The sequence below is a fragment of the Salvia hispanica genome, chromosome 3 (genome assembly GCF_029641045.1).
Source record: "Salvia hispanica isolate PSC_SH4W2 chromosome 3, Shi_PSC_v1, whole genome shotgun sequence".
Classification (NCBI taxonomy): domain Eukaryota; kingdom Viridiplantae; phylum Streptophyta; class Magnoliopsida; order Lamiales; family Lamiaceae; genus Salvia; species Salvia hispanica.
This window is the reverse complement of record NC_142694.1, coordinates 31,382,958-31,405,929: the sequence shown is the minus strand read 5'-3', so window position 1 is coordinate 31,405,929 and position 22,972 is coordinate 31,382,958. Positions and strand designations below refer to the sequence as shown.

The following is a 22,972-nucleotide window of genomic DNA, read 5'->3' as shown; positions in this document are numbered from 1 at the left end:
CATTTCAAGTAAACAAAACACACAAGCACCTAAATCAAATCAAAATTTAGGGGAAAATTTTCCCGATCACATCTCACTTTTACTACTTTTAGCAAATGGCGGCGGAGAACGGGTTTTGCGTGGAGGAGCGGATCCGCGACCCGCTGAACTGGGCGGCGGCGGCGGAGGGGCTGAGCGGGAGCCACGTGGAGGCGGTGAAGGCGATGGTGGAGGAGTTCCGGAAGGGCGCGGTGAGGCTCGGCGGCGAGACGCTGACGATCGCGCAGGTGGCGGCGATCGCGGCGAGGGACAATGCGGTGGCGGTGGAGCTGGCGGAGTCGGCGCGGGCCGGGGTGAAGGCCAGCAGCGACTGGGTCATGGAGAGCATGAACAAGGGCACGGACAGCTACGGCGTCACCACCGGCTTCGGCGCCACCTCGCACCGCCGCACCAAGCAGGGCGGCGCGCTGCAGAAGGAGCTCATTAGGTGAGGCCGTCATGCCTTTTGGATTTTGAATTAACTAACTAAATTGGACTTATATCCAAAAAAGTACTACTACATTTTTAACACAAACTTTAAATACGGAGTTATAAATTTCTCTTAAAATTCAATTTCACCTTAATTTAATCATATGTGGTACATTGAAATGTCTATGACATCGAATTCAATTCTCACAAAATTCAATTTCGCATCGAATTGAAAGATGCGAAACATATACTAGAATTTACTCAAATTTTGTAATTTTAAGTACAATTAACGTCTTTTCTTATTCCTATACACATATTACATTTTCCGAAGATTAAACGGAATTTTAAGTACTAATACAAATAAGATTTAATTGAGCTTGATTTGATTTTGTAACAGATTTCTGAATGCTGGAATCTTCGGGAACGGAACGGAATCTAACCACACTCTCCCACACTCAGCAACAAGAGCAGCGATGCTAGTGAGAATCAACACTCTCTTGCAAGGATATTCCGGCATAAGATTCGAAATCTTGGAAGCCCTCGCCAAATTCCTCAACCACAACGTCACCCCTTGCCTCCCCCTCCGCGGCACCATCACCGCCTCCGGCGACCTCGTCCCCCTCTCCTACATCGCCGGCCTCCTCACCGGCCGCCCTAACTCCAAGGCCGTCGGCCCCGCCGGCGAGCCCCTCTCCGCCGAGGAGGCCTTCAAGCTCGCCGGCGTGGCCGGGGGCTTCTTCGAGCTCCAGCCCAAGGAGGGCCTCGCCCTCGTGAACGGCACCGCGGTGGGCTCCGGCCTCGCCTCCATCGCCCTCTACGAGGCCAACATTTTGGCCCTCCTGGCCGAGGTGATGTCGGCCGTGTTCGCCGAGGTGATGAACGGGAAGCCCGAGTTCACCGACCACCTGACGCACCGGCTCAAGCATCACCCCGGCCAGATTGAGGCCGCGGCGATCATGGAGCACATCCTGGACGGGAGTGCATACGTCAAGGCGGCCGAGAAGCTGCACGAGACGGACCCGCTCCAGAAGCCGAAGCAGGACCGCTACGCCCTGCGGACCTCGCCCCAGTGGCTCGGCCCGCAGGTCGAGGTGATCCGCACTGCGACCAAGATGATCGAGCGCGAGATCAACTCGGTCAACGACAACCCGTTGATCGATGTTTCTAGGAACAAGGCCCTGCACGGCGGGAATTTCCAGGGCACGCCGATTGGCGTGTCCATGGACAATTCCAGATTGGCCATTGCATCAATTGGGAAATTGATGTTTGCTCAATTCTCGGAACTCGTGAATGATTTCTACAACAATGGATTGCCCTCCAACCTGTCTGGCGGCCGTAACCCTAGCTTGGACTACGGCTTCAAAGGCGCTGAGATTGCCATGGCCTCGTACTGCTCGGAGCTCCAGTTCCTGGCCAACCCGGTCACGAACCATGTCCAGAGCGCCGAGCAGCACAACCAAGACGTGAACTCGCTCGGCCTCATCTCGTCGCGGAAGACCGTCGAGGCGCTCGACATCCTCAAGCTCATGTCGTCCACGTTCCTCGTGGCGCTCTGCCAGGCCATCGACCTCCGCCACCTGGAGGAGAACCTCCGCCTCGCGGTGAAGAACACCGTGAGCCAGGTGGCGAAGCGGACCCTGACGATGGGCGCCAACGGGGAGCTCCACCCGTCGAGGTTCTGCGAGAAGGACCTCCTCCGGGTGGTCGACCGCGAGTACGTCTTCGCCTACGTGGACGACCCCTGCCTCGCCACCTACCCTCTGATGCAGAAGCTGAGGCAGGTGTTGGTCGACCACGCCCTCAAGAACGGGGAGGGGGAGAAGAACCTCAACACCTCGATCTTCCAGAAGATCCAGGCGTTTGAGGCCGAGCTGGAGCTCCTCCTCCCCAAGGAGGTCGAGGGCGCCAGGAGCGCCCTCGAGGCAGGGAACCCGGCCATCGCGAACAAGATCAAGGAGTGCCGGTCGTACCCGTTGTACAAGTTTGTGAGGGAGGAGCTCGGGGCGGAGTTCTTGACCGGAGAGAAGGTCGTGTCGCCCGGGGAAGAAGGGGAGAAAGTGTTCACGGCGTTGAGCAATGGATTGATCGTTGATCCGTTGTTGAAATGCCTAGAGGCGTGGAATGGTGAGCCCTTGCCCATTTGCTAGGTGTGGTGTTGAAGGTGTTTTTTTTGAGGTGTTGTTTGATTTGTATTTTTTTTCTTCTAATGTATTATTTGTTGTATTGTAATTTTGTAAGAAGCTCTGGGAATTTCTGGGCTCCTATTGTATTTAGAATGTGTTATTACAATCTAAGTGTTTGTTCACTCGATTGTATGAATCAGTGAAATAATTAACTTTGTTTTTTGATCCTACTTCTCTTAATTTTTAGGTTTGGTTGTTGACAATTATTACAACAATAAACAACATATGTTGAAAACAATATTTATAGGAGTAACATTTAATCGCAGTTGATACTACACTATTAGTATTATAGTTGGAATTGGATATCACTAGATATTATAATGTTGCATATGCTTTAATTTTGAAGTACTATAAAACACATGTTCACGACTTAATTGGCTAGATAAGATTGAAGTATGTGATCGGGTGGTTCATTCGAATACATGATCTCGATCAACATCGTGTAAAATTAGTCATGAGTTTCTGGTGTTTCCTAACAACATAATTCACATTAGAAGAATTTCGAATTAATTCAATATCGAATAATCGAACATCCACAAAAGCACTAAAACTATTTTGTAGCAAAAGATAGAGCTGAGTTGAAATTCCCAACGGGACCAAGTTAAGTTGGAGCTTTCGTTTTTATATTTAAATTTTTATTAATAGTTTGGATTTCAAAACATATTTTTTCTATTAGTAGAAATCACTTAAAATGCAATGAATACCCTTCTAAGCCTTTATTTTTCAATCCAATTTTAGTACATTCCCACAATGATTCTCATAAAATTGTATGGTCCAAATTAATAGAATAGCATTATTTTCTATATAAATTATGAAATTATTATTCGCTATTATCCTATCCTCAGACTCACAAAAATTATAATACTAATATTTATTCTTTTCACATTAACAAATCATTTATTCAATTTTGAGACAATTTACACATACAATTAGTTTTGGTTTACAATTTTTGACATTTATATGTAACGAAATTAATTTAAAATATGTCAACCAACGAATAAATGGCAATGTTTATAAGCGCTTTACATCCGCTGACTCGACCTCTCATTTGCTCAAAAAGACGCCTCCTTTTTATCAAGCTCCTATAATTTCATCATATAAATTCAACAACACTGAAACAAATCGAAATTGGCTACTTGAAGCAGCTCGGAAATTCGAACCAGAAATCCCTAGCAATCAATGGCGTCGCAGATCGTGAGACGGCTTGCTCGGAGCCGAGCCTCTGGAATTTTCTCCTCCGCGAGACCTACTTTTTTGGATCGGAGTTTTTCCTCGACGGAGGGATCTCAATCCGGCCTGATCCGCGCCACTCTTTTCCCCGGCGATGGAATCGGACCGGAAATCGCCGATTCGGTCAGACAGGTGCGCAGCGTAGCCGATTTTTATCTGCGTGTTTGTGTTGGTATGAAATGAAATGCTAGATTGGTGGTGATTGAGTTGTGTTGGTGGAATTGTGCGGGATTATGATGGTTTATGCGTGATTTTATATTCGTTGGCTATTGATTGGTTTAGTGATGGAAATTAAGATGTTTTAATTTGTCTCTAGCTAGAATCTGGTGGCTATTTAGGATGATTAAGGCAAATGATTATGAATTTTAACCTATCTCCTTGAATTTTTGTTTCTGTTATTGTTGATGCTGTGTTTTAAGGTGACATGATATAGGCACAGAGAAAATAGGGCGGGCAAAACCCGATGAATCTAGGAAATAGGAGATTTGCAAAAGCCTCCCTAATTGCGAAGTTTATGATATCTTAATTAGGCTGTCCATGTGTTATGAATTGCTCCTGTTGATTTCCTCCTATGCTACTCTATCGAAAAATATTTGTGATTCTGCAAGTTCCATGCATACATTACTGTGTCAGCCCCACGTGAATTACTTAAAATTGGTCCCAGATATGGTGAAACCAACTATACCTCTTACAACTAGTAGTTGAAATATCCGTCAGTCTCTTTCAATGTCGGGGTGCATTAATATTATAGATCATGTTGTATGGTTTACAGTTGTTTTATTAGTTTTTTTCAATTGGCATGTGATGTGGTAGCATTAAAGTATGTTGATTTGGGTCATTGTCCTACAGCTTCGGGATGCTATATGGTATGTGCTTAGTTTTGAAACAGCTAATAATAACTGATAAGATCATTTCAACTCAGTTTTAGAATCCTCAGTTTCAAGGGTGTCTGCTATTTATATCTTCATCTGGAACATACGACTAGTTTATGGTACACATGAGAACTTATAAACTATGAAATGTTAGGCCATCTTAGTTTCAGATTTTCCCATGGCATTTGTGGCATGATGATGTGTTGTATGTCATACCATCTTTGTGTACTAAGGATTTTATAAAAAAGCGAGTTTTCCTGTTTAAAAGAGCTAAAGCAAATCAAATGCAATGTTTGGTGAAACTCAGATATTCAAAGTTGCTGATTGTCCAATTGAGTGGGAAGAGCACTTTGTGGGGACAGAGGTTGATCCTAGAACCCAGAGCTTCCTAACATGGGAAAGTCTCGAATCACTGAGAAGAAACAAAGTTGGTCTGAAAGGCCCTATGGCCACACCAATTGGGAAAGGCCATCGGTCTCTTAACCTTACCTTGAGGAAAGAGCTCAATCTCTATGCAAACGTGAGACCTTGTTACAGCCTACCTGGATACAAGACTAAATACGATGATGTTGATCTCATTACTATTCGTGAAAACACAGAAGGAGAATATAGTGGACTTGAACATCAGGTACGTTATTATATAGGACGTACCTGTATTGTAAAGCTACTCTTATTTAGTGAATTGAGTTTGTCCCCTTTTCATTCTATGTAGGTGGTGAGGGGTGTTGTTGAAAGTCTAAAGATCATCACACGTCAAGCAAGTTTGAGAGTTGCTGAGTATGCTTTCCACTATGCTAAGGCCCATGGTCGACAAAGAGTATCTGCTATACATAAGGCCAACATCATGCAGAAAACTGATGGTCTTTTCCTCAAGGTCTTCCATCATTAATATACTAGAGGATTAATGTTTATTTTAGCTGCTTCAGCTGTTCAGTTTAATCTTTTGCACTGCAGTGTTGTCGAGAGGTAGCCGAAAAGTACCCGGAGATCACATATGAGGAAGTTGTCATTGACAATTGCTGCATGATGGTATGAGATTTTGCCTTCTGTGCATATACGTAATTGTGGACTGTGGTACACAACATTTCGTTTTTCAAAATTTAATAAATGTGGATGCAGCTGAAAAAGGATCCATAATGAGGATGCAAGTACTGGGATATAGCTGTATGTACAGTATAAAAATATAATTATACTGTAATAATATGAGTACTTATGTAATATTGGACAATACTAAAGCATAATTTAAGTTATAAATTGGAAATGAAATGAAAGTCTTGACAAATCATTGCACTGACATGTTATAAGTACTAGTAGTATTTTCTATTGAATGTGTGTAATCAGAAAATCAATGAAATTTGCAAATATATAATATTAAGTTATTATTCTTCACCATAATAGATCCTAATTTCCAAACCATGGCCATGGACAATACTCTATATAATACTTGGAATTTGCTAGCAATCTGTCATTACCATGAATTCTAGCTGCTTCTATTTGTCTTTCTGAACTTCCTGTAGAGAAGCTGCTTTCTCTGTCTCTCCGAAACCCTTTTTCTCTTTGAAAAAAATGGACACATATCTGGATTTCTCGGTGCATTTTCTCTGCCCTCACCCATGCCTATATCTGAAGGGCACATAAGTTTCATTTGAAGTGTTTGAGCATCATATGGGAGCTGCTATTAGGAAACTTTTGAGAAGCTTTTGCATCCGTCCCCTTTACAGTTTCATTTTTTCCATGCTCAGCTTGTGAAGAATCCGGCTCTCTTCGATGTGCTGGTGATGCCTAATCTTTACGGTGACATTATCAGTGACCTCTGTGCTGGCTTGATTGGAGGTTTAGGCTTAACTCCAAGGTATTTCCTTTTTATCTCATTTCTTATATATGTAAACCTACTCACATAATCACATTATCTGCTATCGTTTTACAGCTGTAATATTGGGGAGGGAGGCATTGCGCTCGCTGAAGCAGTACATGGTTCTGCACCTGATATCGCTGGAAAGGTATGAAACAACTAAACACATTTTCTTCTGCTCATTTTAATCCGCATATTTTGTTAAAATTACTTCTTTGAGCATGTTGAAGTCCTCTTTTCGGTCTTCCTTACATAAGTACGAAATAATTCCATCTGTAGGTAACAAAATTAATTTGAGCTAGAATTTTTACAACTATAATAGGTATAGCTATATCACATGACAACATCAAAAATGTAAATTCATACTTGTGTTTTCATGTTTGGACAAGCTAGAATCAAGCAGCTTATTGAACACTTACCTAACGCCTTGTTATTGATGCAGAATCTGGCAAATCCGACAGCGTTGCTCCTTAGTTCTGTGTCTATGCTGAGGCATTTGGAGCTCCATGACAAAGCTGATAGGATTCAGGATGCTGTGCTGAAGACAATAGCAGAAGGGAAGTACAGAACTGGCGATCTCGGTGGCAAATCAACGACAACTGAGTTCACCAACGCAATCTGCGACCACCTCTGAACCAGCCCCGGCAGCGCCTGTACATTTTGATTATTCTTTTCTGCAGCAGTTCAACACGAGCCTGTTGACATATGTTTTCCTTCAGCAATTTTAGATATAGTAGTCGTAACACATCGATTTTGCTAGTAAGAAGCAAACAAATAAAACCAATGCCCCTTCCCTCTTCAAGTGAATTTCTGGGGTAAATATTAACCTTAATCGTGTGTTTTCTCACAACATTGTAAGCATTGCAGAGGGTTTCGAGTTTTTTACTCAGAAATAATCTACCTCTTAAACTTTGTTTATGATTTTGGATTCGTAACTATGAGTTAATTTGTAGTAATTCATTATGATTATATTAAATAAGGTATCTATAAACAAATACTGATATGAAGCATTACCTCTATCTATATGTATCTATAAAAGATATGAAGCCTTGCCTCTATTTATATGTTAACTCAAACCATTAGATTGAACTATGAGTTAATGTAGAAATCATTATGATTGTATAAAATAGGGTAATTATGAGTTAATGTAGAAATTATTATGATTTTACTCGGGGTATCTATATAGTGAATCAGTTAATATTTAGTGAATTGATGTATGTTTGACCCTAATTTGTGGTCTGCGCTCTTCCTTCATTTTACGTAATTATGTCTTAACTCCAACCATTAAATTGGACTACTAATTTTGTTTATAGAAGGTTATGTTTGAGTGAATTTCCACTAATATTTTAGTGCAAAAGTCAGCAAATTAGGTAGATAATTATGTGGACCTTAGATACAAGTACAACACAACCAACTAACTAGATCTACCATTTTTTATGAAAAAAAAAAATGAAAAAACTGTAATTGCTAGTAGTAGGAGTATTTAAAATGTTTGCCGTGATAAATTACTTGTCGCATTAGATCTAACACTAAAATAAAATAAAATAAAATGATTTTTTTGTTTATTCTTTATTTGTAGTACTTAAGTAGTATTATTAGCCGATATGACGACATAAATTAAACTCTAATTTTTCGATTTGGTATAAATCACTTCACTTTCCTAATAATTTTAGTAATGTAAAAAAAAAAAAAAAATCTCCCACCAACAAAATCTCGACTTTCCACCCAATAAAATAAAATAAATAAATAATATTTCACCAACCCCCTCTTTTCCCCCAATTTTTATTTATATTTAACAGCTATATATATCTTCACCCTACACGCCTACTTCACACTCAGCTCATTCATCTCACTCTCTCAAATCTCCAGATTTTCTCCACGCGCATCTTTGATCCGAATTCGCGAGCTACGATGGCGTCGGAAGGAATTTTGCTCGGAATGGGGAATCCGCTCTTGGATATCTCCGCAGTCGTCGATCAAGATTTTTTAGACAAGTAATTTCTCCAGATCTTATTCCACTTAGTGATATCGATATCACATTGCTCTGTTGTTTCAACTTTTTGTGCTTTTTCCAGCTTGAGATCTGGTGTTTTGTTGATTTTGTTGTTTGTGTTTACGGATCTGAGTAGTTCTCGGTGTTTAGCTTGTTAATTTGTTGTGTTGTCAGCTCGGTTTAGTAGATCTCGGATTTGGAATGTGTAGATGTACGAATCGGTGTTGTAGTGGTTTGAATAATTGATTGGATTTATGACGAAGCTAACCCGCTTCCTTTGCTCGACAGATATGATGTGAAATTGAACAATGCGATTCTGGCTGAGGATAAGCACTTGCCGATGTGAGTTATTCGTTGTTTGTTTTTCTGTTTTTGTTATTTTTGTGAATGGTGTTGCAAACATGCAGTTGAGTTATTGAATTTGTTGCATACGTTTTTGATCTGGATTGTCTTTTGTTAATTTACTAGTATTTGAGCACTTTCAGGGTTTGTGAGATTATGAGAAAGTAAAACCTGAATTTGAAATAGCAGTATACAGTATAGTATTAAAGACTTTTCTGATTATTCTTCATAATAATGATGATTTGAGTGTATCAAGCATTATAACTATTAATAAGCTTAGTCATTTGAATTTGAATGAACTTCGTCTGAAATCATAGGAGAACATCACATGTTAAGCTGCAATCTGTCTGGTTCAGTAGGTTCCTACAATTGTGCTTCGTGAATTCGAATATGCTAAGCATATAGAGCTATAGAGCTACTGGATAAATGATAATGGGACTTCACTTGGTGGTTGGTACTTCGTTTTGATGTCTGGGAGCGATTCAATTGATAAGGGAATGAATTAGGAATTTGATTGTAACACGAGTAATTTTTCCTCTCAAAATGATTCATGTCATCAGGTCAGGGTGTAACTCTTCATTTATGGATTCTCAGGTACGAAGAAATGGCATCCAAGTTCAAGGTGGACTTCATCGCTGGAGGTAGTATTGCATGAGCAACATTTGGTTCTCTGTTAATTTATTTTCAAATTATTATCAATTTTTACATGTGACTTGAATGGTTGTTGGGATGTAGGGGCTACTCAGAACTCAATCCGAGTTGCCCAGGTATTTAATAATTTGTTGTGGCTTCATAATTGCTTTTTAACTCTATTAGTTTCTGAGTATCTAAACTTTCAAGTTGTCATCTACAGTGGATGCTTCAAATTCCTGGTGCAACCAGCTACATGGGTTCCATTGGAAAGGACAAATTTGGGGAGGAAATGAAGAAAAATGCAAAGGAAGCTGGCGTTAATGTTAGTATATTAAATCAATCTCTTAAACTATTATGATCATCCTCTCCTTGATCATAATTTGCATTGCTATTAGTACTATCTATAATTTCTGCCGGTCAAGTTGAAAATCATGTTGTAATCAGCTTCCTTCCATGCATAATAATTGTTTAATTTTGTAATCCTGTCATCATATATTTTCTAAAATTTAACAGTCATTTATATTCCTCATGAAATTTATCATTGTTAGTATTATTGTACATTTTTTACCTGATAGTAATTGAGATTCCTGATTAGCGCACAAATAACTGCTATCTTAATATCTTATGGTCACTTGGTCGAACAGGTTCATTACTATGAAGATGAATTGCCTACTGGCACTTGTGCTGTATGCGTGCTTGGTGGTGAAAGGTAAGTGTATGTTAGAAATCATCTATATTTGACCTTTTATGTTCTGAAAAAAACAATTTATTCAATTGAAAAATATTGCAGGTCACTAATTGCCAACTTGTCAGCTGCCAATTGCTACAAACCCGATCATTTGAAGAAACCAGAGAACTGGGCTTTGGGTATATCTCTCATAATAGCATTATTTCGTCAAAAGATCACATAATTCTCCAGAACTAACTCGTTTAATCTTTTGACAGTGGAAAAGGCCAAATACTACTATATGGCTGGTTTTTTCCTCACCGTTTCCCCTGAATCTATCTTGCTTGTCGCTGAGCATGCAGCTGCTAACAACAAGGTCAGACTTCTAACTGTCAGTTTGTTGTCTACTTCATTGTTGTGCTTTCTCCTAAACCTTCACGAACATGTAGATTTTTGCAACAAACCTGTCTGCTCCATTCATCTGCGAGTTCTTCAAGGATGCGCAAGAGAAAGTATTACCGTAAGGATGATTTTTCCACATTTTCTGGTTACTTCGATGATTGAAAAGTTGATATTGATCAAGGTCGTGCTATTATTTGGATTTCAGGTACATGGACTTTGTTTTCGGAAATGAAACCGAAGCATTAACTTTCTCCCGAGTTCATGGCTACGAGGTAATGATTTCATTACACCAGATTCAGTAAAATGAGAGTACACGGACCTCGTTTATGACCATATGTTTTCTTTACGCAGACTGAAAGCATTCCAGAAATAGCCTTGAAGATCTCCCAATTGCCAAAGGCATCTGGAACACACAAAAGAATTACTGTCATCACACAGGGTGCGGACCCTGTTGTGGTCGCAGAGGATGGAAAGGTTACGTTGATCCCTGTCATTCCGTTGCCAAAGGAGAAACTCATCGATACCAACGGTGCAGGTGCGTTACTTCTTACTTTTGATGTAGTTAAAAAGTTAAAAAAAATTTTGTAAAGAGCTGCATCGTTTGAAACTCTTCGATGTCTACATTCTTGTAGGTGATGCGTTTGTCGGGGGATTTCTGTCACAATTGGTTCTTGAGAAGCCGATTGAAGAGTGCGTAAGAGCGGGTTGCTACGCAGCTAACGTGATTATTCAGAGGTCGGGCTGCACGTACCCAGCGAAGCCAGATTTTAAATAAGTCTCTCTAATTTCTATTCCTTCTTCCTAAATCCTAGTTGAATTTTGAAATGATCTCAAACTTATACACTATTATTCTATCTGAGTTGTTTCTGGGGAAACCTATTGTTTGAGACAATTAAGAGTGTTGTATCTTTTTTTTATTGTTGCTTTATAATCATATTTTATCTAAATCAAATGTTTCCATCTTTGAATAAGTGTTTTGTTCGTATTGCTTATGTCTATTGCTAAATACTAATCTTTCCTGTGAAATCTGAGATTACAACATCTATTTTAATTTAAGTGTACTGTGTAATTAAAATTTATCAACTGCTAGTACTGTTAAATGAATTAGTCAACCTAGATATAATAACCATATTAATCCAATCTTGTAGTATTATGCTGTTATTGTTTGTATTTTGGCTAAATTTAACCATAACTTAGTCAACGATATATAAAACTATGGTAGATTTGATGATATTGAGTGAGAATTAGCACATGCAATTAGAGGGTGATCATTCGAATTTCAGTTCAAATATTTACCTAATCCGAACATAAAATCGATCTGAAAATTCCAAACCAAATAAAAAATTGAAAATGCCAAAAAGTTCCCGAAAAAATCTGAAATTCAGAGTTTTAGTTATAACTACCTTTTAGTTAAATATTATTGAATAACATAATTAAAATTTATATATTTAATATAATTTGAATCCTTTGGATTAAAAAAAGAACCCATAACCATACGGAAAATCCAATTTTGAAAAATAATCTGATTTTATCCAAGTATAAAATAAATCTAAATAGAATATGTATATTTAATCAGTTCACTTCTGTTATCCCTACCTAGATTGTCATCCAAGTTGGCTTGAGGGATATACAATTTACTAGCATTAAAAAAAAATTATTTTGTTTTTCTTTTATGTGGATGTGTCTGCCACCTAACTTAACATTGATTGGGCTATCATTTATTCAGTCAAACATATCATGGTCAATTGGTCATAGCTAAATTGGTACTAGTAATTTTCAATCGGATTGCTAAATACTAATAGTGTCACACGTTGGGTTTTGTTTTTCAACTATTTTATCACCAAGTATTCCATTTTTTTCAATTATTTTACTAAATAAATGAAAGGAACAAATAGTATACAACTATGAGAAATAATATGCTATATATCTTATGTGGGCTCCTTATGTGAGCATCACTCTCGTTTGACACACATTTAACGTTGTTCGTTTCAATTTATCTATTTATTTTGATTCTAATATATTAAAAAATGTTATTGCAATTTTTTATTTCACAAAATTCATAAAAATCAAAGCTTGATTTATTATTTTATTCATTTATTTGAAATTATAGAGAAAACGAGTAAATCGAGCTTTGATTTTTATGAAATTAAAAATTGTAATAACATTTTTTAATATATTAGAGTCAAACTAAATAGATAAATCGAAACGAACAACGCTAAACGTGTGTCAAACGAGAGTGATGCTCACATAAGATATGTAACATATCATTCCTCTACAATCTATATTACACATACCCCCAGATATAACGTCGTGTGATCTCGTAAGTAATTTTTGATCACTTTTGATCAAGAGTTACATTTTGAGCTTATTTATCAGGTATAACTCTTCCTTTAAAAACATACATACTCCTCTTTATCTCATATTATGTGATAATTGCGTAGGTTTTATGAAACTATAATTAAGAGAATTACGTTTCACCTTATAAGTTAAAAATGAATAAAATAGAACATGAAATAAAGATGAACATAGAATAATATAAAAAAGATTAAATAATTGATTTTAGCAAAATAGGAAACGTATCATTTATTTGAAACGTCCCATAATACAAATCACATACTAGTATAATTTTAATTTATTTTTATTTTACGCATTCTTATTGAATCACCTCCTTGTTTCCATTCAAATATGAAAACAATTAATTTAGGTGTTAATAGTGACTTGAATTTGAATTTATTGTCTTGCTATATCAAAATTTGCTGCAAAGTCTTTTCCTCTCACAAATTGAGTTATTAATTATAGTACAATAATAATTATCAGTCAAAAACCTACTAATATTCTTATTTTAATATTTTTAACTAATGTAAGACCTCAACATTCTCAAATGTCAATCCATTAACTACCAACAGCTAAAATTATTAAAAATAAGCTACCATATTATTGTCCCATTTAATAGAAATATATTATTTTCAAAAAGAAAAAAAAACAAATCAGCATTTATTTTACTAGTATAAAATTCCAACCAAAGCAAATCAAACCTTTGGAGAGAGAGAGAGAGTGAGTTTCCTATTTTCTTTTGTTTTTTTCTTTTAATTTCAAAATCCCCAAATTGAAGATAGAAAAATTCCACAAACCCCAAATCCAGAAACCCATGGACGGCCACCGCGATCCGCCGCCGCTCCTCCGCCACACCACGACCGCGCAAATCCTCCGCCACACCTCATCATTGTTCTATTCCCACCTCCTCACCTTCGTCTTCCTCTCCTCTCTCCTCCTCACCTTCCGCTCCAATGTCCAGAGCGCCTCCTATTACCTCTCCTCCCTCATCGACAGCGACCCCTCCTTGAAATCCCTCCTCTCCCGCCTCGATTTCTCCGCCTCCTCCTCCCATCTCCACCACCGCCATCACCCCCCTCTCCGCCGCCGCCGCCGCGCCTTCCTCCACCTCTCCCGCGTTGGAACCCTCGACGACGACTTCTTCTCCGGCGATTCCGATTTCGATCGCTCGCTATTCCACCCTTCCTCGAGGAAGCACGTCGCCAATTCCACCTCCGTCTTCCTCTCCGATTTCAATCCGGATTACGGATTCTCCGATTCGGTCATGGATAACGGTATTTCTTTCCCCAAATTGATCAAGCCTGGGGTTTTTAGCTTCAAGCCTGAATTCAGGAAGAATGTCACTCTATTGGAGGAGGATGATTCCAAATTCGTCGAGAGCAGGCTGGATGATGGGAAGGCGGTGTTGGATTTGGATTTCCTGATCAAGGGTTTCGAATTGGGGAATCGTGATGTGTCGTCGCTCTTCTTCTTAGCGGGTGTGTTGTCGGCTGCTTATGCTTATGTTGTGCTTGCTTTCATTGTTACATACACCTGGGGGAACGGGATCATCTTCCTCAAAGTGGTGGATCATTTGGTGGGGAATCGGAGATCCTTTTTTCGAACAGTTTGGGACGGATCGAACATCGGACTGAAGCGGCTCTCGGGGTTTGTGCTGATGAAATGGGCTGTGAGGGACGCTCTAGCTCAGCTAATGGGTATATTCTTCTTTGGTGAGATTGAGGATCAGTATGTTTTCTTCAAAGTGTTCTTGAGGATGAAGTTTATGCCGTTTGCCAATGTAGCCCCGTGGGTGATCGGGCACGAGTGGGAGAGCGCAGGGTTCATGGCGGTTTGGTTCTTGAGCGACGTGTTGCTTGGCTTGCTGTTTGCTGTGGGTTCTTGGGTAGCCATTGTCGATTCGAGACGGGGTGGGAGGGAGATTGTGAGAGAAGGGTGTCACATGCTGGTTGCTTTGTTCTACCCTGCATTTGAGATGAGGTGGATGGAAGTCATTGTTTGTGGATCAGTCGGGAAATGGGCGTTGAGGCGGGTGTTTGGGGATTTCGTGGTACTCGTTTTCCAATCATCCATGGAGGTGTATTTCATGGTGGCTTGGTTGGTGTTCTACCTCGCAGCAAGACACAAGGATGATACTTCACTCGGGAGAACGTTCGGGCGGCGCGAATTGGAAGGTTTTCTTGAGGTTGCTAGGTGATTGATATTTGATATACTGATCAGATGATAATTTGGTAGAAAAAAGGGGTTAAAATCTGTGTCTCGTGCGAAAAAAAAAGTAGTTGTAACATGCTCAGTTGCAATATGCTGAAATAGAGGTAAGAAATCTTTGGTGCTTTTGCTGTTGAATTTGCAACAGAAAAAGATAAATTTGAATGAGCACTGCCATTTGTTTTGGTGATTATGCTTTTGTATGTACGATGATATATGAGGTCATATGTTGTAAGTCTTCTCACATAAATTCCATGATGTATATACACCTTTGCAGCCTCTGGCTTTGTTCTTTTTTGTCTTGAAGAATTTGTTGTTTCTTTAGTATGGTCTAAATAGTGGTGAATGTGAGTATAAACTTAAAGGGAATTTGGATTTTTTTTCTTTTTTTTTTTCCATTGATTAGATTCTTTGCTTATACCGAGTTTTCTCCTCTGCGGTTGAGGTTGATGTTGTGTTGGCACTGTCGTGTAGCTACTACCTCTGCACCTTTCCCTTTCCCTTGTTAAGGTTAAGTGAGATTTTGTAATTTCAGAAGGTGGTGTTAGTTAGTTAGTTAGTTGTAGATAGAATGTTAAAAGTGTAGATTGTTGCCGATAAAGTGTTGACTCACTTTGTTCCAAAAAATAATTTAATATGAATCTCATCTTATCATAGAGAAAAAGTTATCTAAATTAGAAAGTTTATAATTTTAAGGAATGAACGAAAAGGAAATAGTTTATATTTTTAAAGGACAGAAGGATATAAATTTTGTGGGAAGTGCTAGAGTGTGCATAGGGATAGTGTTGATTCTTGAATGAATATGAGCTTGGCTATACTAATGTTGGATACTTGGATTCATTGAAATCACCATTAAGTTCCATACATACAAACCACATGAATAGAATCAAGTATTTGAATTGATCTTTTAATTAGGAATGACATTTGCATATTCTCAAACCTCTGTTTCAGACAGCAAACAAATTACGGATACAATGATAAATGACACATGAACATTAGCTATCCTACTAATGAATTAGTAGTCAAATCAAATTTAATTATCAATTTAAGTGTTAAATAGTACTTCCTCCGTCTATAAAAAATAGTCCCATTTGTGGACTGCACGAGTTTTAATAAGAAATTGGTAAAGTAAAAAGAGAAGGAGAAAAAATAGGTAAAGTAAGATAGATGGAGCAAAAGTGGATAAAGTATGAGATAAACTTTTTATTTTTAAAATGAGACTATTTTTTGTGGACATCCTAAAATGGCAAAATGAGACTGTTTTGTGGACGGAAGTAGTTTATATAGCGATCAATTTCCATCACCTTCTTCGAAGTCAAAATATTGTGTTTATTTTGGAGTTTTAATCTTATGTTATTCATTGAAGTCAAAAAATTAAAAATAATAATATGTGTGGCTGCTGGGATTCGAGCCCAGGTCTGCACGGCCACAACGTGGAATTCTTACCACTAAACTACAGCCACATATTGTTGTCCAAGTTTGTGATGACAACTTATTTAACTATTTCTTTTAAGTCTAAATGGAAAATAATATAGACAAGAATGTTCTATTATATTCCCACTTTTGATCATTTCGTAGTTGGACTGTTTTCTCAGGAAGGATCAATAATGGATCTTTATTTATGCAGTCAATTGAACCTCCAATCTATTAGATGGACATAATAATAATAATAATAATAATAATAATAATAATAATAATAATAACAAAAAGTGAGTAGAAAATAACAGAGATATTAGGTAAGAAGCAAGCGTTGCAACATTGTTTAAAAATCAATACAAAAAACTACGAAACAGTTGAAAATCAATAAAACATCATCCATGGTTAGGTAAAGGATGTACAACATATGCCTTTCTCATTGCAAGGCTCAGTTCCCATTAACACTACTTAGGATTCTTCTGTAGTCACTCAGCGTTATATCCGTCGTCGAATCGCGCGCAGCAGCCTTTGTCGCCCCCCTCTCGCCTTTCGGGTAAGGATGCATTGTCGCCAGTTCACAGACGCGGCGCAGGATGGGCTTTGGCAGAGGCCGCCACGCCACATTCCGTTTCTTCTCTCCCTGTTAAAACACCCCGATTTTGTTTCAATACGCGGTGTTTATAATAACAGTTGAAGATGATAAATAGAAATATGCGTAACCTGCTGACTCCCTTGTTCCTGCATACCGCTGGCTTTCAACAGATTCCGCCATTTGTCCTGCGCAAATTGACAAGCAACGATAGTATCGTATGACATATAAGGGGATGGAAGAGAGAGGAATTTGACCTTGAGATCTACGGATGTGCGATGAGCGGATGCTGCAAAGAAGAGCTTCTTTATTCGACTCCATCTACCAACTCCGTATTGGGAAACACCCTCGATTAATTTTCTGACCTCGGAAATAGTCCATAGCCTATGATGCTTCCTGCGGCCACTAGCTTCCTCAGAGCTCTCATCTGTTAAAGTGTCGTCTCTTTTCTTGTGATGCACCACAGCTAGGCGGCGGTCGTCCCTCTTCTTTGGACTCTCTGTTGTAAAACAGTCATCCCTTTTTTTCCGAATTACAGCAAGGGCTAAGTCGTTTCTTTTCTTCTGATTTGTGGCTGCTGCAGGGACATTCTTTTTCTTTGACGGAGATTCTGCAACAAAAACGTCGGTTTTTTTCTGACCCATGCCGCAATCACCTCTTTTTCTTGATGGAGCTTCTGCACAATCACCTTTTTTCTTATATTCAAGTGCCGGGACACATTTGTCGGATTTATTGGTTGGGGTAGAACTCTTCCCTTTCGACTTGGTCACTGAATTTCTACAATCCACATGCTGCACCTGCTCACATAATATTCAAATTCAACAGCTAGTCAGCTACATAAGTATTTAAATCTCAGGAGGTGGTTTTGATGGTTTTGAGATTAAATAATACATGAAACTAGGTAAAAGCAACTGAGAATAGGAATGTGGAAAGTATTTTGATTTCCCATTTTATTGGGGAATAAACATAAGAGTGATTAATTTTCACCCAACTACGATTAAAATGATTGAGTACCAAAACATTAAAATGATTCACTGATCGTAATAGGTAATCTACTAAAAGTTGTTCAATAACCACACTCGCAATGAATGCCTACAAACATCAACTCCAAAAGGAGAAAACATTTGATCAGGATATGTCATTCAAACCACGAACGAACAAGTACATGGACAGAACAGATAAAAAAATTTAAAGAGATTGAAAAAAGAAAATTTGAAGAAACTCGAACCCTGACAAAGAACACATGTATAGGAGTAGGGAGTAAAACAGTTCCGAGTCTTGTGACCATAACATACCTGTAACAAAGTTTAGTAGGTTCAAGAACTTACCGTATCAAATGATTGACTCTCTGAACGTTCTTGGTTAGCTAAAGAACCAAAGGGAACTTGAATTGCTATGACAGAGAACTCCTCTGGATCCTCAGGAGGTACTTTAATTGCTTTAGGTCCCACATGACACTTCCTACGTTCTTTACCTCCAGGAGATTTGTCCTTGATGGTAGAAGAAGAAGCCTCTCGTTTTCTTTTAGAATATGTTGGAATGGGGTCGGCTAATCCATCAATGTACCTTTGTGTGGGCTTGCGTGATCTTTTTTGTGTAAGGACATTACTGCTACTTTCTTGAACTGACGATGTTGCTACTATCTGCTGCCCCTCAATTGCATTAGTAGCATCATTTTGGCCCGTCAGCTCAATTTCATCATTTCTTATAGTCTTTGAGCTGTAAAACATCTTATCAGCTAGGGAGAATGTTCCGTCATTCTCATCGGACAGAACTTCTAGAAAAGAAGAGCTTGAACTGTTCCGAGACTTTCCAGAATTTTGCAAACTACACGATCTGGGTGAAACTGTAGGGTTGCCCTCATCCAATGTTTCACACCCACGGCGAATAAGAGTACCACCAAATTTGGAGCTCTCAGCCTTCTGGTTAGTCTGGCACTTCCGCAAATCACCTGTTCTATATAGATCCGACCTACAGCCAGTGTCAGAACCATCAGTAGACACTTGAATTTGACAGTCTGAGGCAAAAGCCTGCAAACCTTCACTTGAACCATAATCCAAATTTGTAATACTTTCTGCAAACTCAACACCTGAATCCAGTAACACAGTTCTAATTATTCTGCGTAGCTAAGAATTGAAATGGGGGTGCAACTTGCAAGAAAGGGACATCACACAACACTTGTGGTCAATCAAGTAAGAATAGTGAGCAGAAACAAGAGAGTGTACCTAGAAGGTACTCATCACCCATGTTACAAAAATCATTCTCTAGTCGGAAGTATCCATCTTCAGCTTCAATAGGCATTGCATTGAGTACCTACATGTGAACCATATATATTAACAAATAAATTTACACACAAGCAGATACATTAGAAGACAATCAATTCATTCTCCAACTCCAAAACTCAGATATCTTAGTTAGCAAAGCATATTGGTCAACAAACTCGCTAAAATCATACTCTTGGATAGAGGGGACATATGGGCAAGAATTGGACAACCAACCCCCTCTCTTTCAACTTTCCACTAGAGCTATATATTTACTGATCATTTGATCTTCATTGATAAGTTATCTGCAAGAACATATATATGCATAACATCCAATAAACTTATCAAATGGGATTTTTTTGTGGTTTGTTTGTTATTCATTCGATTTGTAATTATCTCCATTTCATTACGTTAGGGTCTCAGATGTGTAGTTGTTTTGTCCATGGGTGTATTCCAACATTCACTATACCTAACTTAAATAAGTACAGTAGTGGAATATCTTAGTTTCAGTTTCCAATTATGAATGTTATACGTGAGAATCTTCAGTTGTTTTCTTTTCAAGTAGCAATATTTATTTTTTCTTACTTGGCTTCTATAGACTAATTCTTTTAGAACTTGAATTTGCTTCCCAGTCACTCCAACCCAAAATTTATGGCTGCGCATGGGGACTTCCATCTAATTGGATGAGATGATGAGCTCTTTCAAAGATATGAATCATGAATTCATGATACATGGCCTGTAACCCATCTACATAATGCATGCACTGTCCATCAACCAAATACGTGTAACGCATTTAAGTGTGATATTCAATGAGCGTGAGCAAGACACTCTAGGGTCCTAAACCATATAATAACACATGGGGAAAACATAAGCTAAAGCCAATGTCATAAGATGAGTCAGACACATAAACAAAGATATGGGAAATAACTCAGAAACATGTAATTTAATTATCTAAAGCAAGCATTAGCTTCACATATTATCATACATGGATCTATAAAAACCAAGCAATAAGTCATGAATAGATTATAGCACTCTTTAAAGGATCTGGGTCAACCATTAGTTAAAGACGAATAACCAATTATGACATACTTCTCCATTTAGAATATCTTTCCCTTCCCGAGCAATACCAGTATCCGACCCACCTGCATAAAGCCACACAGTTACATTCAATGGCATGTGACATCCAGTGAATACTCATGCAATCAGTAAGAAGACAAATAGATAAATATCTAGAAGAAAACAGAAGAAATAGCTTCAATATTTTTTATGGAAACAGAGAGGGTTATCTTCTAACTGCTGATGGATACAAGATAGCTCATTAATAAATCTACTCAGAAAGAATTAATTGGGGCCATATAATCTTATCCTAGACAAGCATGGCAATCGACTACATTAGTGGTTACTAATGATAAAACTTCATAAAAAGAATTACTTGACATCAGAAAGTACGGAAAACATCTCATTACAATTTTTAGTACATGCCATGTCGCTTAGACTTGGGTATGTGTATCCTATGCATATGACTTAAAATATTAGGACAGAATTACAACTTTAAGAAGAATCCGATACAAGTAAACCATCATGAGGATACCTCTAAACATACACAAACATATTTTTCTTAATAAATCAAGTTCTGATTTAAAATGCCTCACAACAGTCTTTTCAATTCAGTCCTGTTATCTTAAATCGGCACAAGGATGGCATTTAATTACTTAATAACTAACTAATCAGCGATAGAACGAGCAAAGAGGAGTTTCACACTGCTAGTTCTTAAACTGTACCAGAACTGCAGGAAACAGGTACTATGGCCATTGCATTCTTTGCGATCTTCTCATCGAAACATATGACATTATCCATCGACAGATGCCCGTCTTGTGGGGGTTCCACAAGCAGATCCTCAACATCAATTGTCCCATCTTCCAACCCCAGAGACGGATCTCCATTCTCCATAGCCTGATAATACTATCGATAATGACAAAATAAGTAATACGCAGCTCTTCACGGATCAGCATGCAAGAAAGCTGATAAATTGGGAATAAAAACAGCAAGCAGCCCCAAATGCAATCGCACCTTATCTAGCAATGCATGCCGCTTCATACAAAACACTCCACAAATTCACAATCACATAATCAAGAGGCTTTAATTATTCGCTTCAAGCCATGAAAACAAATCTCTAGCTAAATTTGATGAATTAGTTTCACCTCTGTACCGAATCATAAACACCAAACCATATAATTGCATTGAGAATCGATAAAATTTGAGCGCGCACACACAAAATTCAACCTAAATTTATCCACTCGCAGCAATTGGAATCCAAATAGATGCACATCGACAAATCGTTGATCCAGACATTGCAACAACAACAAAAATGCAGGAATTGAAGCATACGGAAAGCGCATTACATGGTATCACCGCCAAAACAAACCATAAAAGAGAGAGAGGACTGACCGAGAAACGCCTGAATCACTGAGCGATTCCTCCTCGGAGCGGGTGGAGGTGAGAGAGAGAGAGAGAAAGCAAAAGGGGGATGGGGAAAAGTGAGTGCAGAGTAAGTAGAGTGACGCAATATATTCGACGGAATCGAAAGGAGTGCTTCAAAGCTGTATTGGAATGTGGGGTTTGGGGTCCGCAGTTATTGAATTTGTTGTTGAGTTTAGCACTTTCTCGCTTAACTGTTTTTTCATTAATTAATGATTGATTGCTAAACTCGTGTTCGCCTTTATTATATGTCGCGATTCTATTTATAAAGGTTACTAGAATGTTTTTTTTTTAATGGAATTAACCCTATTTGGTTGGACTTGTGTTTGGGAGCATCACATGACATCGACCATTTCAAAATATTGAATTCATGATTTTTTTATCCCTTAATTAAGCTAATTTTTTGATGACTTTTTGATACTTCATTCCATGACTTTTTAATATAATTGACCGTAAAGCCCACTCAAAATCATTGACAACATTTGGTTGGGCCTGATGCGTGGATCGTCCATTGGGGGATAGCGAGCAGCGGATTGAGTTGTCTGCACAAACTACAGAGTGATCAAGATAGCATGAAACTGATAATTATGGAATGTCACGTGGACCGACGCTTGAGAAATATTAAATTCTTTACCTTTTCGCTATTTTGGGATAAATAACTTATAGATAGTTCATTACATGGATAGTATTTTTTGTACGAGTTCTTGTGGCACTTGAACTATACGGTCGAGGCTCGGGTCCGTGGCCTAAGTTAGTATTTGGTATATGATCTAGCAAGCTTAAAAGGCTACAACTTGATGTACAACATGGCATGAAACGAGTAAATAAGTTGCTATAATTGAACCACTTCCCCTTTGAAGTTTGTGTTCCTCATATTTATGCTTGCCCTTTTCTTGATTCCAATGGTAGCAACAGAGTTAGTGTCGGGTAACGAGGTAGTGTAGTAAAATTAGTACACCTAAATATTAAACAATTCTAAAAACTTCATGGATATTGGATCAATGCAGTCAAACTAAAACCAAAATATATGGAGTAGTAATTCTATTGTATCAAATTTCATCTATT

General features: G+C 38.5%; 5 protein-coding genes across 7 annotated transcripts; 4 read left to right on the top strand and 1 right to left on the bottom strand.

Annotated features, from left to right (window-relative positions):
- On the top strand, positions 1 to 2,795 carry LOC125213447 (phenylalanine ammonia-lyase-like). Its single transcript, XM_048114004.2, has 2 exons — positions 1 to 466; positions 845 to 2,795. Exons 1-2 carry the CDS (start codon positions 96 to 98, stop codon positions 2,592 to 2,594), a joined length of 2,121 nt encoding a protein of 706 aa, XP_047969961.1. The 5' UTR covers positions 1 to 95; the 3' UTR covers positions 2,595 to 2,795.
- Positions 2,796 to 3,673: 878 nt separating this feature from the next.
- LOC125212667 (3-isopropylmalate dehydrogenase, chloroplastic) lies at positions 3,674 to 7,502 on the top strand. Its single transcript, XM_048112896.2, has 7 exons — positions 3,674 to 3,992; positions 5,040 to 5,360; positions 5,445 to 5,606; positions 5,687 to 5,761; positions 6,475 to 6,584; positions 6,660 to 6,732; positions 7,027 to 7,502. Exons 1-7 carry the CDS (start codon positions 3,810 to 3,812, stop codon positions 7,216 to 7,218), a joined length of 1,116 nt encoding a protein of 371 aa, XP_047968853.1. The 5' UTR covers positions 3,674 to 3,809; the 3' UTR covers positions 7,219 to 7,502.
- A 908-nt stretch (positions 7,503 to 8,410) lies between these two features.
- Positions 8,411 to 11,592, top strand: LOC125212668 (adenosine kinase 2). The gene is made up of 12 exons (XM_048112897.2): positions 8,411 to 8,578; positions 8,866 to 8,919; positions 9,514 to 9,560; positions 9,655 to 9,686; positions 9,773 to 9,874; positions 10,197 to 10,261; positions 10,343 to 10,419; positions 10,498 to 10,595; positions 10,669 to 10,739; positions 10,827 to 10,893; positions 10,973 to 11,156; positions 11,254 to 11,592. The coding sequence occupies exons 1-12, from the start codon at positions 8,496 to 8,498 to the stop codon at positions 11,394 to 11,396; spliced, it is 1,023 nt and encodes a 340-aa protein (XP_047968854.1). The 5' UTR covers positions 8,411 to 8,495; the 3' UTR covers positions 11,397 to 11,592.
- A 2,079-nt stretch (positions 11,593 to 13,671) lies between these two features.
- On the top strand, positions 13,672 to 15,460 carry LOC125216534 (uncharacterized). The gene has a single exon (XM_048118272.2). The coding sequence runs from the start codon at positions 13,770 to 13,772 to the stop codon at positions 15,150 to 15,152; it is 1,383 nt and encodes a 460-aa protein (XP_047974229.1). The 5' UTR covers positions 13,672 to 13,769; the 3' UTR covers positions 15,153 to 15,460.
- Positions 15,461 to 16,877: 1,417 nt separating this feature from the next.
- Positions 16,878 to 22,019, bottom strand: LOC125214670 (uncharacterized). Of its 3 annotated transcripts, none has more exons than XM_048115787.2 (8): positions 21,878 to 22,019; positions 21,211 to 21,382; positions 20,519 to 20,571; positions 19,394 to 19,481; positions 18,497 to 19,257; positions 17,426 to 17,965; positions 17,300 to 17,356; positions 16,878 to 17,219 (listed from the first exon to the last, which is right to left on the bottom strand). In XM_048115787.2, exons 2-8 carry the CDS (start codon positions 21,377 to 21,379, stop codon positions 17,028 to 17,030), a joined length of 1,860 nt encoding a protein of 619 aa, XP_047971744.1. In that variant the 5' UTR covers positions 21,380 to 21,382; positions 21,878 to 22,019; the 3' UTR covers positions 16,878 to 17,027. The 3 variants fall into 3 exon arrangements, with proteins under 3 accessions (XP_047971744.1, XP_047971743.1, XP_047971745.1); XM_048115786.2 differs by having other exon boundaries at positions 21,211 to 21,391; positions 21,878 to 22,013; XM_048115788.2 differs by lacking the exon at positions 21,878 to 22,019 and having other exon boundaries at positions 20,484 to 20,571; positions 21,211 to 21,261.
- Positions 22,020 to 22,972: the final 953 nt, after the last annotated feature.

Bases quoted from the DNA above. Each gene is read 5' to 3' on its own strand.
- LOC125214670 (XM_048115787.2), bottom strand. From the start codon at position 21,379: ATGGAGAATGGAGATCCGTCTCTGGGGTTGGAAGATGGGACAATTGAT. The intron at 17,966-18,496 runs GTAAGTTCTTGA...TTATGTGAGCAG, and splicing joins AGAGTCAATCATTTGATACG to GTGCAGCATGTGGATTGTAG. The intron at 17,220-17,299 runs GTTACGCATATT...GTGTTTTAACAG, and splicing joins AGGAACAAGGGAGTCAGCAG to GGAGAGAAGAAACGGAATGT.
- LOC125216534 (XM_048118272.2), top strand. From the start codon at position 13,770: ATGGACGGCCACCGCGATCCGCCGCCGCTCCTCCGCCACACCACGACC.
- LOC125212667 (XM_048112896.2), top strand. From the start codon at position 3,810: ATGGCGTCGCAGATCGTGAGACGGCTTGCTCGGAGCCGAGCCTCTGGA. The intron at 5,762-6,474 runs GTATGAGATTTT...TTCCATGCTCAG, and splicing joins TTGACAATTGCTGCATGATG to CTTGTGAAGAATCCGGCTCT. The intron at 6,585-6,659 runs GTATTTCCTTTT...ATCGTTTTACAG, and splicing joins GGTTTAGGCTTAACTCCAAG to CTGTAATATTGGGGAGGGAG.
- LOC125212668 (XM_048112897.2), top strand. From the start codon at position 8,496: ATGGCGTCGGAAGGAATTTTGCTCGGAATGGGGAATCCGCTCTTGGAT. The intron at 8,920-9,513 runs GTGAGTTATTCG...ATGGATTCTCAG, and splicing joins GAGGATAAGCACTTGCCGAT to GTACGAAGAAATGGCATCCA. The intron at 10,262-10,342 runs GTAAGTGTATGT...AAAATATTGCAG, and splicing joins TGCGTGCTTGGTGGTGAAAG to GTCACTAATTGCCAACTTGT.
- LOC125213447 (XM_048114004.2), top strand. From the start codon at position 96: ATGGCGGCGGAGAACGGGTTTTGCGTGGAGGAGCGGATCCGCGACCCG. The intron at 467-844 runs GTGAGGCCGTCA...ATTTTGTAACAG, and splicing joins CTGCAGAAGGAGCTCATTAG to ATTTCTGAATGCTGGAATCT.